The sequence below is a fragment of the Balaenoptera physalus genome (assembly GCF_965194825.1).
Source record: "Balaenoptera physalus genome assembly, chromosome: 1".
NCBI lineage: Eukaryota > Metazoa > Chordata > Mammalia > Artiodactyla > Balaenopteridae > Balaenoptera > Balaenoptera physalus.
Genome location: NC_138882.1, coordinates 141926534 through 141939049, shown reverse-complemented (window position 1 = coordinate 141939049; position 12516 = coordinate 141926534). Strand labels below are relative to the sequence as shown.

Here is a 12516-nt window from a genome sequence, read left to right as displayed (position 1 = left end):
TCTGTTTCAGAACGTACATTTAAAAATTTAGGATGAAAACTGACAAGAAACTTATTATTATAATGTGTGCTTATGTTTTATTATAATTACTCATCTTTTGTGCTAGGTTCTATAATCCTGAGGGCAGGACTATGTCTGTCTTGTTTATTAGTGTATCCCCAATGTTAGAATAGTGCCTGGCTCCTAGTAGGCATTCAATAAATATTAAATGAATGGGGCATGTAAGGAAATAGCAATTTATAAGTATTTGAAAATATCTAAATAAGTCCTTTAAAAAATTCTTAGAGTGGCCACTTGTTTTTGTTCATTCACTGAATATGCATTACGGACCTTCTATCCAGGTTCTATACTAAACTCTGGGACTATAGTATGGAGATAAGACTTTTGTTTGTTTGCCAAGGAGAAGCCCAGAGAGAGCCCTGTAACCAGACAATTACAATACGCTGCCACATGATTCATTTATAAACATTCAGACAAGTGCTGTAGAAGCCTAGAAGATGAAGCAATTTAGCCTTTTACCTAGGCGAGCTGGGGAGAGTTTCAAATGATGTGACACTGAAGGCTGACCTTAAGGAATGAGCAGGAGTTTGCTAGACAAAGAAGGAAGCAAGTACAATCCAGGCAGAGAGAGAAGTAGTAGAGAAGCCTGGCGTCCTGAGAGAGAGAGATTCCAGAGGACTGAAGCATATGGTATGAACAGCGTGAATGAAAGACTACTTTCTGCCTATGTGAGGTCTGAGCTGGAGGAAGAAAAACACCTAATACGTACTGATTGCCCAAGTCCTGCTTTTAACTATATAATTAGTTATATAACACTATAAATATCTGCTTTATTATTATATAGATGTGTTTAAAATACAAAAACAACTTAGAGAATTTATCTAACACTTTGAGGAGTTTTTCTGACTACTCTAAGAGTTAAAATGGAAAAAAAATGTTCACCTGTCAGGTGACATAAAACCAATTCCTACTAAATGTGCCAGAATAATTTTTCTCCACCTCAAGAACAGTTAGTCTTCAGTCTGTTCATTACTATCTTTTTATAGTATTTTTATTTAATAAAACCTATTAAGACTACCATACAAATCTCTTTACTTATGCTTTTATCTTTTAACTGATCAATTTTTATATTGCTGACATCGCTTCTTCACCATTTGCTCATTTAAAAATTCATAGTATATGAAATATGTCTCTGGAGAAAATGTCTATAAAATTTGTTACAGCTGGCAAATGTGTATGAGTCAGTGATAGCACATGACTAAATGCTTCACAGAAAATAAAATTTGTTTCTGTAGTAAGCAGAACTGTTTAAATGTTATTTATTTTTATGTTTCAAAGAAAATATATTGTGAAGTGCTGCATTGATTTAATACGCAACAATGTCTGTGTACACGCTGTAGAAGGAAAATTTATGAAACCTTTGCACAACTCCTTTAATTGAATTTTCCAAATCTCTCACCACACACAAATAATCAATATCTTCTGCAGAGAAAACCAGTCAGAATTATTACAGTCTTTCGTTTCAATTTTGTTGTCATCAGCACATACAGAGCACCTGGATATTTGTAATGTCTGATAGCAAGTTATTTACACCTCTTAAACACATAATTGCTATTAAATGAGTTAAAATCTATGGTTTAAATTTTTTTACCTAATTATTTAAAACATAAAAGCATCATACTTCTAGTAAAGTATAAAAAAATATAAATCTTGGAAGAAATTATTTAAAAGGCTTTGAAAAGTAATAAACCAGTTTGTTTTTCCTTAAATCCTAGACAAATCTCAAGTAAGCAGTCGAAATGTAGCCCTAAAAGTGATGAATAGTGTAAAGCAAAAGCATGAACATTTATTAATAGGAAAAGGTATGACCCACATACAGCATATGTGACAACTGAATCCTTATAAAGAGCTGAGGACTACAGTTGTACATTAATGTGTATTTGTGTCACCAAAACTAACATCTCTATTTTTTATCTCCAGATAAACTAATGTTTATCTGGAGATAAACATAAGAATGTTAACATAAACATAAGAATGTTAAAGCATAGGGGAATTTTTGTTGTTTATCCTAAAATTCATCATGTCTAAACCTCAGTGCTTTTAATATTGGAGTATTTGTTTGAAAAAAGATATTGCTTAATGTTAAGACATAACAGAAAAAAAAAGGGTAGTAGTTTTCTAGGAGTAAAATTATTTAGCTGATATGATGAATACTTTTTCAAGACTGAGTGGGGGAAAGAACAACATATTTTTAAGCTAAAAAATACTTCAGTGGGTGGTTAGAATGAAAAGGCAATATCAAGCTATTTTATAGTCTTAGAACAGAAGGAGTTTAAAATTTGTCCTGTGGTCCAAGAATTTGAAAACTTCAAAATGCTATAACCAAGATGAATTTTACAATGCAAGAAGACAGTAAGTTAGCTAAAGAAAGCCAGAACATGATAGTTTGTGCTTTTTTCTTTTTAAGGCCAGAGCTAGAAATTCTGAAATATTTTGTATTATAAACAGCTGAAACAATCAACTTTTTTGAACAATGTAAAGTTCAGATGGTTACATTTCATTTAAATTATGCATACTTCAACCTACACAATTATTCTCAAAACAGATAAAATATGTTTTGGACTGAAGCTAAGTGTCTAGATTTCATATCTTAAGTGTCTAGATTTCATATCTTGGCAACTGCTCTACAATTTGCTTACATTCTTTTAAAAAACATTTTGTTTACTGGAAGTACTAGTCACAGACAAACAATGCTGGTATTTTCTAATATCTCCAGAAAAAATGAAAATACCAAGTACAATATAATGCCATCTATTGTCTCAGGAATATTTGTATCAAGTTGTTTTATGTAGGGGTTGATTATGCAAAGTAAATAAATTTCATGCCTTCCCATGTGATGATAATGTGACATTCCATCTGTATCAACCCATTGAATGGTCATATGTTTTAAATCTTCAGCATAACAAATTAAAAATAATTTTGAAAATTCGCATCCAAATATAACAGAAAAAGAACCTTTCATTTCATTATTTTTCTAATAGTCATAAAGCCAATATTATTAAGGAAAGTGAAGTTAGGCTTACTTCCTAAGTAACTGAAAAAAGAAAGAAGCCTTCCTTTGTTTAAGAAATTTGTATTTAGCAAAGGAGGTCCTCTTTATTCATATGCTCTATCAAGGCATTCCCTAATGTGCAAGGTCCAGTTCTGAAAACTATGAAAATCTCAGTGTACCTTTTCATGTTACTGTGTATGTTTTAAATTTCCCTGGAATAGGTTATATAAAGCCTTAGAATGTGTGTCAGATGTCTATATAATTAAAACACTAGAGTCTTATCTTTACAATTATACTTCTCTGCCTGTAATAAAGACTACAACTGATGCTAAACAAACTAGTACTGAAATGAAAAAAAAATAAAGGACCAATTCAAAGGTGCAATGACAGCATAAATGTTGGAATTCTTCTGTTATTGTCTATTTTAACTATTCTGGGAAAATTTGATAAGAATCTGAATAAAAAAAAATCTGAAGGACATTCTTTTGATAGTGAAACAAGTAATCTGTTTATTTTCATTTTCATAATTACCTAATAAACCAAATCCAAAACATATTATAGGGCTGATTTTTATATTATGTAATTTGTGACTATATAATTTCTAATTTATGGAGATTCTCAAAACATTTTAAAATTTAAATAATTCTGGGTAACAGCATATTAAAAGAAAAGAGTAAATTAGAAATTTTTATGAAAAGCTGAAGGCTAGATCCCCAAATAAGGACTATATAAAGCAAATTAGTTTGAACTGTCAAAAAAACTAACAAAGCCCTCTTAAAATGAATGTATGAATAGAAGGGGGTAAAAGTTAACTCAGCAAAGAAATTTACATATAACGTGCATGTGTTGGTGTCCATCACCTATAACTGAAAAAAAAAAAATCCCACTAATATTAAAAAATACATGTATTAGGAACCAGAGAAAAAAACGGGGAAAAGTATTCTGTAAAAATATTTAGCTCAAATTCAAATTAAAAAATTCAATCTATTTTTCAGGCAATATTACTTTAAAAAATAAGTGATACACTAATGAAGATTTGAATACCTAAGTAAATATTAAGAGTTAATGTAGCTCTTGACAAGAAACAGAAATGGAAAATGACATATATTTTCATATATATATTTCTATATAATTTATATAAATATTATATATTTAATATATCTTAGCTCAGTTTTCATTTAAACCACAACAAATAATCAATGCTTATTAGAAACTTTAAAGCATGATTTAGTGATACAATCTCCTCTATGCATGAACAAACACTCAGTTCTTAGGGAACACCTGGTAATGGGCAAGTCAGTTTTAATGCCTAAAATACTAGAAAATAGTTTTAAGGCTGATCATGCAGACACACACAAAGAATCAGTATGTACTGGATAACTGAAAGGAGATGACTGTTTTAACATGTGGAAATGACTTTAATGTCTTAATAAATGTTTAGGGAAGGAAACAATACTTTTGGGAAATTTTTTCCCATTAATTATTAGCAGTGACAGTTCACCTATTTGTTCTACAATTTTCCTTTCCTCATTTCTCAAAACTTGGCACAGGCCTAATGTAAAGCCTAATTCTAATTAGTTCTAGGAAATTACAGATTAAAAAAAAAATTACACCATTGCCACAGAATATATAGAAGAAAGATTTCCTCTAGTTGGGAAATAATAAATATTCCAATTTCCCATTATGATCCTCTAAAACTTGTCAAGTTAGTAGAGATTAAAACCACTGAAAACCAGTTACACATTATAATCAAGTTACACAGCATTAGAAGAGATCTCAAGCCTTTTCTAGGAAAGAGCTGCGTTCATGCTCTTAAATTCTATGGATCCTAATGGGAGTTAGCTGCCCAACTGAATGGCTCAGGAAGCCTGCTCAGGTCCCTTCCCACATGAGTTTTGGAGGAGTTTTTCCATGGCTGCTGCCCTGCCATGACCCAGTTGGCCTTCGGAACTGACCAGCAGGGAATCCCAGCTCTTTCCACTGCAAACTCATCGCTGGCTTTGTTAAAGATCCTAAACACAGACTAACATACTAGATTGGTTGAACCAGTTTCAGTTACGCCTTGTGTTTGAACCTGAGAGCAGGGATGACTGGATGATTTCATTTGTTTTAGGAAGAGACAACATGGAAAAATGCAAAGACCATACTTTTTGAGGTAAGACTGGTCTTTAGTTGGAATCCCTGCTCTGACACTTAAGTAGCAGCGTCTTTGGGCAAGTTACTTAATATTTTTCTGTGTCTTTGTTCCTTATCTATAATGACAATAATAGCTATCTTGCAGGGTTGTTGTAATGATCTGCTGATCCTAGTATTGGGAACACAGTAATTACTAGTCCTCAACAAATGGTAGTCATTGGTACTCAAAAATGGTAGACTAAAACATGGCTATCCACTTCAAGGCCTACCTCCATCTGCAGAGATTGCCAAATGGCATTCATGTCAGTAATATTAAAATCATCCCTCTTAAGTTGGTCTAATGGTTTTAATATTTTATAGTATTTTGCTTACTGAGGTATGAATGTGCATGTGTTATGAGAACTTAAAATCTGCTAATTTAGTTTCCCATACTGTGAAATGCTCCAAGGTATAAGAGTTCACAGTAGATCAAATGTCATTAATAATCTGAAAGTTTTCAGAACACTGGTTACAAAGTAACTTTTCATGTTTTGTGGATCTTTCTAATTCACCATTAAAAGCTGCCATATATTAATGCGTTGTTGCACCACTTGTTTGTATTCTCAAAAAGAACTTTTGATAGAAGAAAAAATTTAACTCTTGAACCAAAAATTGTATTTCAAAAGTTCAGTCATCAGGGAAGCTGATCTTACCAGACACGGTCTTTTGCTAAATGCAATATAATGTTTTTCAAATGAGATTCGTGGTCTTTTAAAAAAAGGGCCGGGGCTTCCCTGGTGGCGCAGTGGTTGAGAATCTGCCTGCCGGTGCGGGGCACACGGGTTCGAGCCCTGGTCCGGGAGGATCCCGCGTGCCGCGGAGCGGCTGGGCCCGTGAGCCACAGTTGCTGAGCCTGCGCGTCTGGAGCCTGTGCTCCGCAGCAGGAGAGGCCGCGGTGGTGAGAGGCCTGCGCACCGCGATGATGACTGGCCCCCGCCTGCAGCAACTGGAGGAAGCCCTCGCACAGAAACGAAGACCCAACACAGACAAATAAATAAATAAATAAATAAATAATTAAAGGTGCTAATAATTTAAAAAAAAAAAAAAAAAAAAGGGCCCATGATAATTGGTTGAAATGGTAAAATGAGATGAAAGGATCTCTTTATATAATAAATTAAAACACAACTCTTTACCTTTGTTGGGAAGTCCTGAATTCTTCTTTTCAAATAGTTTTTGTTTTTTTACTTTTGTCACTAAAGGAAAAAAAAAATCTCACATTAAAAATTAATACGGAATATTAAATAATTTCTCATTTTGGAAGAAACAACTTCATAAGAAACAATAATTTCAAGCAATACATACTTATAAATATCAAGTATAAAATGCAATACCTTATATCTTTTTTAAAGAATGAGAACTGCATTAAAAAAAAGCCTAATACCAGTTACCAAGGTACATTCTTTCCCTTCACATTCAAGAAGAATCCCTGAAATAACATATCCTGGCAAAAGATATGTGGCTTCCTGTTCTAAGTTTGCAAACAAGTAATAGAGAGACACAATCAAAAACTCATAAATTTCTCTTACTTAGGTCTTTTGTTTTCTGCATTTCTCTTTTTAAGACACATGATGCATGGGAGATACCAATGAGATTTTCAAGCTCTCTACTGTCCTTCAAAGCCTAAAAGAAAGTCATCTTAAATGAGTTAAGTTCTCTACAAATATAATACTACTGACAAGTCTAGTGAAAATACAGTACACTGCTTCCTTCATATGAAAAACTTAAACTCTATGATAATGAAATTTAACTTTTTCTGTTAGGTTAACTATTGCAAGCCTTAAAATACCTGAATAAAAACAATTTATTAACTAAAAAGACTAAACATAATTAATAAATTTACTTTTAAATGTGAAGAAGCCAGATATTACTAAAATATTATGGTTTATTAATGTTCATATATGAAAAGAAGTTCCCATGAAAAGTAAACTGAACATATCCCCTGTAAGTTCTTTCTGGGATTGGATTCTCCTATTCTTTTTCAAATAGGGTAACAGAATATGAAAAATTATATGCCAAAAAAAGCAAACCTGTATATTACTTAAATTTTGCATTATTTCCATGAATTCGTCTGATGATTTCTCAACTTTAGATAGCAACACCATGAATCTATGAATGAAGAAAAAAATATTCAGCAAGATCAGGCACTTTCAGAGCTTTAATTCTTTTGAAAGCATCTTTGATTCAGTTTCCTAATCCTTTTCTTTATATTTTTCAAAGTGGTAAAAGATGTAAATGCTCCTCCTTCATGCTTTCATTCCTTTACAAACAGTATATTTTACCACCCATCCTGTCCTTTGGTGTTTCACTTTCTCATTCCCACTAAGCAGTGGGAGAGAAGATGTAGCTGGCTTGTCCTTTCTCCCCCATACCACTTTGAGAAAACTAATACATCACCATCTCCTTATTTACCTAGATCTAAGCCTATGAATCAGTGTTACCCAGTGATCTTCTTTACTAAAAAACCAAGTTTTTTAGCTTTAATATATTTCAGTGTGACAAAGACACAAAGGCACTCTTTTAAATTTGAAAACAAAGAAAACTTCACTTTGTAATTCTACCTTCCTTCTAAACATATCTCTAGTTAGCATATTAGCATTCTGGAAAAAATCTTAGGTTTTTAAAATAGTTTTATAACTTTATATCACACTTTCTTGCCTTAATATAACATTACACACACACAAACACACACATATTCTTGTGTCTATAATTTTAAAAGCTGCACAATATTGTACCTAGTGAATACACCAAAGATGATTTAACCATTTCCTTATGGCTGCAATTTTAGTTTCTTTTTCAATTTTAAGATCTCATAGCTGTGTATGATAATCTATACCAGTGCAGTCTAACAAAAATATAATGCAAGCCACATATGTAATTAAAAATTTTCTAGTAGCCACATTAAAAGAAGTAAAAAGAAATAGGTGAACTTAATTTTAATGATATATTTAACCCAATATATCCAAAGTATTACCATTTCAACATATAATCAATATAAAAATTATTCGAGATATTTTATACTTACTTTTTTTTTCAAAATTCAGTGTATACTTAACACGCATAGCACATCTCATTTCAGAATAGTCACATTTCAAATGCTCATTAGGCATGTGTGGCTGGCTAGTGACTACTGTTTCGGAGAGCACAAATCTATACTATCGATTTTATGAGAGAAACTAGATATTCTCTTTAAATGCTTTTCAAAATCACATCAGTGTTATCCATTAACATTTGTGTACTATTACAAAATAAGACAAATGTGATGTTAAATGTACATACACAATGAATATGAACAGTATGTTTTTCTTTTTTTAATTAATTAATTTTTTGCTGCATTGGGTCTTCGTTGCTGCACGTGGGCTTTCTCTAGTTGCGGCGAGCGGGGACTGCTCTTCGTTGTGGTGTGCGGGTTTCTCATTGCAGTGGCTTCTCTTGTTGTGGAGCACGCGCTCCAGGTGCGTGGGCTTCAGTAGTTGTGGCATGAGGGACCAGTAGTTGTGGCTCGCAGGCTCTAGAGCGCAGGCTCAGTAGTTGTGGTGGACGGGCTTAGTTGCTCCGTGGCATGTGGGATCTTCCTGGCCCAGGGCTCGAACCCGTGTCCCCTGCATTGGCAGGTGGATTCTTAACCACTGTGCCAGCAGGGAAGTCCCTGAACAGTGTGTTTCAACTAAGTAAAATATATATCTAAGTATGCAACAAGGAATGGAGAGAAAGCATTATGCAAAAGCTAAAAATTATGTGAGGATAGTGGAATTACAGGTCATATTCTTTCTTTAAAAATTTACCTTTATTATTATGCATTTTAAATTAGAAGTCATCTATCTGTCTGAGGCCTCAACTGCTCACCACTGGAACCTCAGTTTGTGACAGTATCATAAAAGGATTCCAGCTCCTCCAATTGAGCTCCAAAAGCCTGAAGGAGCAAGACGACTTAAGTGACTCCCACCCAGGGCTGGGAACCTCCAGCTTCCCCTATATTATACGTAAGCCTACTAAGTGCTTCAGAAGTGCAAAGCTGAGGCAATTAAGCTACTCTGCTATGAGGAGTCCTAGGGGCTCTTTTCATTGCATCCCTTTCCTGGGAGGATTGGAGGGGCAGAGCCTCTCCACACTGTCTTATCACACCTTAAGGAACTGATGCTGTTCCCTGTCTACCCTCAGGGAATTGTGTGGGAGGGGATGGGTCCTGCAGGGTTGCCATCTTGAATGACTCAAAGGAGCTCTGTTCAGATAGAGTAAGATGTGAATGGTGCCCCCAGGAGCTGTGCTATGTAGCATCCCCAACAATCCTATTAGTAAATCTCTCTCCCAAGTTAAGATAGTTATCCAGCAGCTAAGCAAACTGTAACCTTGGAGTTTTTGGACTGAGTATCAATTCACTGAGTATCAAGATATTCTTCACATGCCTAAGCTACTTTTGCAGGGAAACTTGCCTCCACTGCAGGACCAAGTAGAGTAGTGGACACTCCATCACTCTTGTAATTTTTATTTTAATTTCCTTTCCTTTCCTCCTCCTCCTCCTTTTACTTCTTCCTAGGTGAAATCAACTCCTTTTCCCATCTCGGTGGCAACCAAATTCACAGAATGGTTTTAAAACTGTCATCCAACTGTTAAATTTTGAGAAATTCAGGAAGTGTGTTCTCCATTTCTACATCTTCTGACTCAGTGGACAAGGCTTCATAATCTTTGGAGATAAACTACTTGCTGAGCAGCTTTTGGGAGAAGAATGGTTGCCACTGTCTTCATCCTAGAGAAAATGGCAATTTTTATATTTAATCCCATTTGTGCTGGAGACTAGATTTTTATTGCTGCTAATAGCATTTTCTATATTTTCAATGGATGGTTCAAACTGTACTTTGTTGCCTTAAGACAGCATCACTGTTTGCTTTAATATCATCTCGATGTCCCTTCACTAATTTACTTATTCCTGCCTGCAGAATACATTTCTGTTACAAAATTTCCAAGTTACTGTTGCTCCCTCTTTCAAGTTGGTGAGTGAAAGTGTCATCAGTAGGTGCCATTCATATTTTATAGAACACTACTCCTTTCGTAAACAGATTTGCCTCTGGCTGGACTAAATTGGATCAAATCCTTCATCTTATAATGACCATTGCAAGCTATGCAGATGTTGATGGGTACTGCATCCCGATATCCAGTGACTGCTGCCAGCTTCATGGCATCCTTATAAGATTTGATCACATCCTATATTATGGCCAAAGACCACTGTAGTACAACTTGAGAAATCTGAAATCTTGGTCCTCCTTGAATGAATCTTTTTTTGTTTGTCAGTAGAGTAAAAGTCCAGCATCATCTTTTTTTTACCAACTAGTATTTTTAAAGTGTCTGGGTTAGTCCTCTAAGATACTTTTAAAAAGAAACTATGATCCAGTTGCTCCGGCACAACAGAAAGCTGTTCACGTTTTGACATGTTTTTGCCAGACTGCCTTATGTCAGGGCAGATTCTTACGGTATGTTCACTATTAATATCTCTTGCTCTCTTGAGAAAGCCACATGCCAAAAATTCAGGGTTTTCGGTGCCTTTTCCAATTTGCCTAGAAAAGTCTCACTGTGAAATTCAGAGTTCTCTCATTTTCCCCAAAGAGGAAGTCTTATTATTCTGAAGAACAACTGAAATTAGATGCTTCGACCACATAAAATCCATGGAGGGACGTATCCATTAATTATGCTGTAAATTTCTTCCACAGTTTCAAGCAAGTCATATGTAATGTAACTTTCAAAACTATCATTCTGCTCCAATTGTTTTTTTTCCCATCTTGACTGCTTTCAGTTATTTTCCATTCTTACCTTCAAATTTAGCTTCATCATTTTCCTTTTCTCCATAAAGTTCCTCAGATATATTCTGAGGGGAGAACTAAAAGAATAAGGAGAAACTATCATTAAATCGGTGCGTCTGACTAAAAATTGCTGATACAGGTGATTAACTCAGCTGTTGCTGTGCCATTCTAGACGTGGAAGAAGGGAGGCAAAAGAGATAGGAAAGGAGCCCACTAATGTCTTCAAGATTCCCTAGCATGCGATCCATGGTGCCTACTGTATTAACTGTGCAGGCATTGTGGGTGTAGTGAGAGAAGAGGAGAAACGTCTAAAAGCCATAATGGTCTTTAAAGATCCTGATTTCCCCCTTTCTGTAACTTCCAATTGTTTGGCATCTGTCTTCCTCACCAGATTGTAAGTTCCATGAAGGCAAGGACAGTCTCTACTTGTTTACGTTATAAACCAAGTTACCTAGCATGGTGTCTGTCGTATGGTAGATATTATTTGATGGATCAATGAATAAAATAAAAAAGACCTAGTCCAGTGAACATCCATTCCTAGATCCAAGTGAAATATGCTCATCTTTTATTTTTTTCTTTCTTTTACGTCCTTCTGATCATAGACTTCATAGTTCATCAGTTTGTTACATCACTGAGAAAGCTGGGTGGGGGAAACAGGGAGATGCTGGTCAAAGGGTACAAGGCTTCATTTATAAGATGAATAAGTTCTGGGGATCTCATGTACAGCACGGTAGCTATAGTTAAAAATACTATACTGTATACTTCAAATTGATAAGAGAGTAGATCTTAAGCATTCTCACCACCAAGAAAACAAGGTAACTATGTGAGATGATAAATATGTTAATTAACAATACTGTCATAATTACTTCACAATGTTTACATATATTAAATCATCACGTTATACACTTTAAATATATGTCTTTTATTTGTCAATTATATTTCAATTAATCTGGAAAAAACTTGAAGAAAAAGAAAATTTTCTCAGTCCCTTAACCTGCCACACACATGCGTGTCTAATACGTAATCCTGGATTTCCTACCTATTTGTTTTATTCATTCCTGGCCCAAGCTGTGAGTGCTAGAGGAAACTTACAGCACTATTGATGGTCAATATTACAAGTACATATATGATTTTGCTGGGCCCCTGATGCTGTTTAACTCTCCTTTTACTTAATGAATATTGTCTCTTTTACAAACCATTGCTCAAAGTAATGGTCTAGATCAATCTCCACTTCCTCCATACTGAAATTAAATTCAAATATTCAGATTTCTGCCTTACTACTCTACTAACACTATACTCTCATAGGCCACAAGTGAACTCTTAATTAATTCCATTACTAAAAACTTATTTTAAAGTCACTACCCATAAGAGACTGTATTATTATAAAATCTCAAGAAACCTGAGAGCTGCATGTACATAACAGGGATAAAATCCTCAAAATTTTCTTTTCTTTAAATTTATTTTATTTTTTCTTTCAGTTTTATTGAGATATAATTG

At 34.4% G+C, this 12516-nt stretch overlaps 1 protein-coding gene across 4 annotated transcripts in view; it reads right to left on the bottom strand.

Moving 5' to 3' along the window:
- Window positions 1-12516, bottom strand: part of ITGB3BP (integrin subunit beta 3 binding protein) — a 92872-nt gene that overhangs the window by 8827 nt on the left and 71529 nt on the right. For 3 of the 4 annotated variants that reach the window (XM_082454006.1, XM_082454007.1, XM_082454009.1), the window contains exons 5-7: window positions 7255-7333; window positions 6754-6847; window positions 6361-6420 (exon numbers count right to left, since the gene is read on the bottom strand). In XM_082454006.1, coding sequence (XP_082310132.1) covers window positions 6361-6420; window positions 6754-6847; window positions 7255-7333 — 233 coding nt within the window. Of the gene's footprint in view, window positions 1-6360; window positions 6421-6753; window positions 6848-7254; window positions 7334-9694; window positions 9972-11029; window positions 11097-12516 lie in introns of those variants that run through there. The other variant, XM_082454008.1, reaches the window with a different exon arrangement.